Genomic DNA, 4668 nt, shown 5'->3' on the forward strand with positions numbered 1-4668 from the left:
GGCCAGGGCTCTTCTGTTCTCAGGACCACTAAGCCTCTGTATACAATAGAGTACAACCTCACTGAGGACTCGCGTTTTTGTTGGGTTTTAATCTATGCTTTCTCTCCACTACCAGAACCAGGGCCTGGCACATAGCAAGACTTCATTAAGTTTTGCTGAATGAATGAATATATGCATAATGAATGAGTGAATGAATATAATCATGTATATTGTGTTGTAATTACTATTTGTCAAGAATCATCCTCCCTAATTTTTCCTTGTTTATAAAATGACCATTTTTCCCCCTACAGGTTTGAATTATACTAATCTAGACATTTAAGACTTTTAAATGTTAATTGCTTTTCTCTGGGAAAACTTAGAAAGGACTCTACAGCTATAATTGCCCTTCTTTAAAAAAAAAAGAGGGAAATAATCAATAATACTGTTATTTGAAGGCTAATTTGATTTTATCCTCAAATAAAAATAAGGAACATTGACAAAAATATTTTTTAACAATATGTAGCTAAGTTATATAAAAACATTCCTTTTGTAGATATTCTTCAGTTTATTGAATTTTCTTTCCATATACATGCTTCCCCAGTGTGGGAAATTTTTTCCCCATTTCAAATTACCGCCTACTTTTAAAAGAATTATGAAAGGGAAGGGAGAAAAATATAACAAGTGTTTTAAAATTCATATTAGTAAAGAAATTACACAATCTAAGTTCAAACGACTTTCTATTGAGTGTATATCCTCATATTAAAATACGTTTTATTTTAAAAAAAACTATGTTAAATTTATAATTCAATCAAAACTAAAACATTCCTTGATTATAAATTATTCCAGTGGCTCTTCTCACTTTAAAAGTGTCTGCCAGTCAGAAGAGACTTGAGTTTTTCCCCCATAAAGTCCCATTGCTAACGTAGACCCCAATCTGGGATGGCTGGACAGTTACCAGCACAAGCATCCGACATGATGTTGCAAGTGCCCAGCATCTCCAAGCTTCCAAGGTACATGGCATCAGAAAACCCCTGTTCAGACACTTGCTAACAGGCATCCTTCCACGCGAATGTCGACTTGATTAAAATGAAGAAAAATGCTTCCCTTTCTTCCTTTCACCCCTGCATTCGTCCTGATAAGACAAGGAACATTCACCACGTAGCTCTTGCTATATGATTTCTCAAATGAGTTCTGAAAGCATAGCCGTGAATTAACATTGAAGAATGCACCTGCAGGCAGACCCAGCCCCTGCCCCTGCCCAGCCCCTGGGGCTGCACCAGCAGCTGCACCCACCTCCCCTCCCTCTCGCTGGCTCTGGAGATTGTCCCCTCCCCTCCCCTCCCTTGCGGCCCTGGTGCGGTTTCCTGAGGGCCCTGCCCCCTGGTATCACGGGAGGCACCTGAGTGTGAAGGCTCCCTCTGTTCCTTTAGGGCAGGCTTGGGCTGGGGGGGGGGGGCGGCGCAGGGGAGAGAGCTCGCCCGCCCTGTCCCTGTGTTAGTTCTCCCCAGCCCCGCATGCTGCGGTGTCTGCTGCTTGGAGTAGGAGGGGAGGGTCAGTTCCCATCCCCAGGGCTGGGAGACACACATGGCAACTGGCTGCTTACCTGCGATTCTTCCCAGGTTCGCCCACAGGCACCCAGTAATGAACCTCCACTTAGCAGGTACATGTTTGCACACATCTGTCCATCCCACCGCACAGCCTGCGGGATGTCTGGGACCCATGTCACCATGTCATGGGAACAGGATTGTGAGTTCCAAAGAGTAAACTTGCAGGAAAACGTTGGAACAGTTTAAAAACTTGATGAAAAGCCAAGACCAAGCCAGATGCGTCTTCTTTCAGTTAAAACTGTGAAGTCCTCTTGGACTATGTCATTGGTACGAAGAAAGTGATATTTGCATTAGAGGCTGCTTTCCGTTTTCTCTTGTCTTTTATTATGTTCCCAGAATTACATAGTAACTGTTAAGAGTTCACTGCTTTATGAATTTCTAGCATCGTCCTCTGTGTACGATAAGCATTAAGAAAAGCTATGCATTGGATCGCAGTTGAAATCGGACTTTTGGAAAAAGGATGCTTTCCGTTTTCTCTTGTCTTTTATTATGCTCCCAGAATTACATAGTAACTGTTAAGAATTCACTGCTTTATGAGTTTCTAGCATCGTCCTCTGTGTACAATAAGTATTAAGAAAAGCTATATGCATTGGATCGCAGTTGAAATCGGACTTTTGGAAATCTTTGACTTAGTTGCTGCCGTAGGGAACGGAGGCTGAATGAATCTAGGTCTGTGAGGCGTGTACGGTCACAGCACAGGGACCCTGCACAGCAGCAGCACGCGGGTCCTGTGTCTTTGCTCGCCGTTGCATGTTTGCACTCGTATTTGGAAACCCTGGTACCGGGTTGAACTTGACTGCACACTGGTTTGCTTATTAATCACCTGGGTTGTCTCAGTGGCTGAATTTTCTCAGTGACTTGTGTGCCTCATCCTAGGGACACGTGGAAACCATCTTCGACTGCAAATTCAAGCCCAACGACCCCAACCTCTTAGCGACAGCGTCCTTCGATGGCACCGTGAAGGTCTGGGACGTGGACACGCTGACCGCGGTGTACACGTCCCCGGGGAACGAGGGGGTGATTTATTCCCTCTCCTGGGCGCCAGGTAAGAAGCATGTCATTAAAATCGGGAGGACAGCTCAATGGCCTTCCTGACTTTTATTTTCATGTGAATTCCCTTCTTCCCCTCCATGTTGTCTCCTTCCAAAGGCTGGTGGAGGCGCAGTAGGAAGAACGTATTTGTTGGGTGAGTTTGGGGGAGGTTTTCAGAATAGACTTCCTGCTGGACAACTTGGGTTTCTGGGCCCTTTGGTATCACGTGACTATAGAGAAAAGCCGAGGTAAATCAGGTTAATTGTGACCCATCTAATTTTAGCTGCATTTGTGTAGACATGCATTTAACGATATAACGCATTTTACGTGACCATTTTCCTTAAAAGTTTTATATGAATCAAATATATGAAAGTGTTAAAAATGTGCTTTCTAAAATTACAAAATTTGCTTTCTAAATCACAGTACAGATTTTCCCCTGATGCAGCTGTTTTGTAAATGTGAATGGTTATGCATCAGCACAGTTCACTTGTGACCGTGTGATTAATTCTGTGGGTTTTCACATAATTTTTTTTTAAAGAACTACTTAGCAAATCTCAAGTCTTTTTCCAAAATTACATCTTCGGGAAGGACATTTCTGGCAAGCATTTCAGGTAATGTCTATCAAATTGTTCCCCAAGGTGATTTGGATTGCATTGCCGGAGCAACTTCCCAAAATGGCGCCTTCATTTGGGATATTAAAAAGGGCAAAGTGATCCAGCGCTTTAACGAGGTAAGGTGTTATTTCCTGGTGGCCGAGCAACCTGATGTCTTATGCTGCTCCAGACTTTCCCAATGCTGTTGTCTCTTAACTTAATAGATAATCCCCAGGTGGCATTGTGTTCTCTGAATTAGAAGGGCACCCAAGGGGATGTTTACATGTTCAAATGAATTCTGAAAAATAACTCCACCTCAAGTGGCATGAGGTCTTTGGAGGAATCTGAGTCATCCTCCCCAGATTATCTGGGCATATATTCAGTAGTCGGAAGAGACGAAACCCAGAACAATTCCCATGTCACCGACCCAGGCCTCTCGCTGGTTAGCTGTTGACGTAGGGAGAAGCCTTTGTTGCCTGAACCCGACTCTTCACCTCCGAGACAGGGAAGTCGGTTATATAGTGTCTTAGCTTCCCTTTCAGTCCTCAAATCCTTTTATTCCATGACAAGCCCTAAAACCAATCCTCTTCCTATTTGTAGTGTCACAGATGGTGCTTGTACTTCTGCTTGGAGTCAGTTGTCACCCAGAGTCGACCGAGTCCCACTAATATTTAGAAAATATACATGATCTCATGACAGCATGTTAGATACGAATCAAGGGAAATACCACAGAATCTAGGATTGTCTCTTGCTATTTTGAAATTTCGTTCATTTCGAGTGATTACTGTTAATGTCTATTAAGTATATAACGTCTATAAAATTGTGTCTATATTTGAGGCTTTAAAACCATGTATACTAAAGACTTATCCCTTTGAGGATCAAGTAGCCTTCATCTCTGGGGGTTGGCCAGTGTTTGGAAACTTCCAACGCCAGGGGGCAGTGTTGCCCTCCGCAGAGGAAACTCCCTACCCCCCTCTCACCCCCCCACCCCAGGACTGAGCTCACCTCCTGCCCTTTCTCCATGTAACAGCTACACTCTCCTCTAGCACTGCCCACCCTATCCTCTGCCCCCCACTCCCGCCCCTCCAGCTAGAACAACACGCATCCCATGACAAAGGGAGAAGAAAGGCACCAGAAGAGGAAACCTAAATACAAGACTTTCATCCCAGGTGTCAGATCTGCTGGGCTGTTCTTAGGGCATCTTGTAACCTATAGTAGCTGTCCATTAGCACTGGAGCCGCCCCAGTCCCACCCCAGCAGCCCAGCATCGCAGCACCGTGTTCTTATCGCCTGTTGCCACCATATCCTTCTAGTTCAGACCAGTATCAAAGGCTCCAATCTAGGAGGATAAATATGGGGGAAGTGAGCAATGCCCGCGGGACTTAGCAGTTACCTGCGCCTCACACAGGAAAAGCAGGGTATTCGAGAGCCGGGGTGTACCCTGCATGGGGGAGCGG

General features: G+C 44.6%; 1 protein-coding gene across 1 annotated transcript in view; it reads left to right on the forward strand.

Moving 5' to 3' along the window:
* The window catches only part of WDR17 (WD repeat domain 17), a 66643-nt gene that overhangs the window by 27548 nt on the left and 34427 nt on the right, over positions 1 to 4668 (forward strand). The window contains exons 7-8 of the mRNA XM_014547758.1: positions 2463 to 2631; positions 3257 to 3348. Of these exons, the coding sequence (XP_014403244.1) occupies positions 2463 to 2631; positions 3257 to 3348 (261 nt within the window). The remainder of the gene's footprint in view (positions 1 to 2462; positions 2632 to 3256; positions 3349 to 4668) is intronic.

The sequence above is a fragment of the Myotis brandtii genome, unplaced genomic scaffold (genome assembly GCF_000412655.1).
Source record: "Myotis brandtii unplaced genomic scaffold, ASM41265v1 scaffold484, whole genome shotgun sequence".
Classification (NCBI taxonomy): domain Eukaryota; kingdom Metazoa; phylum Chordata; class Mammalia; order Chiroptera; family Vespertilionidae; genus Myotis; species Myotis brandtii.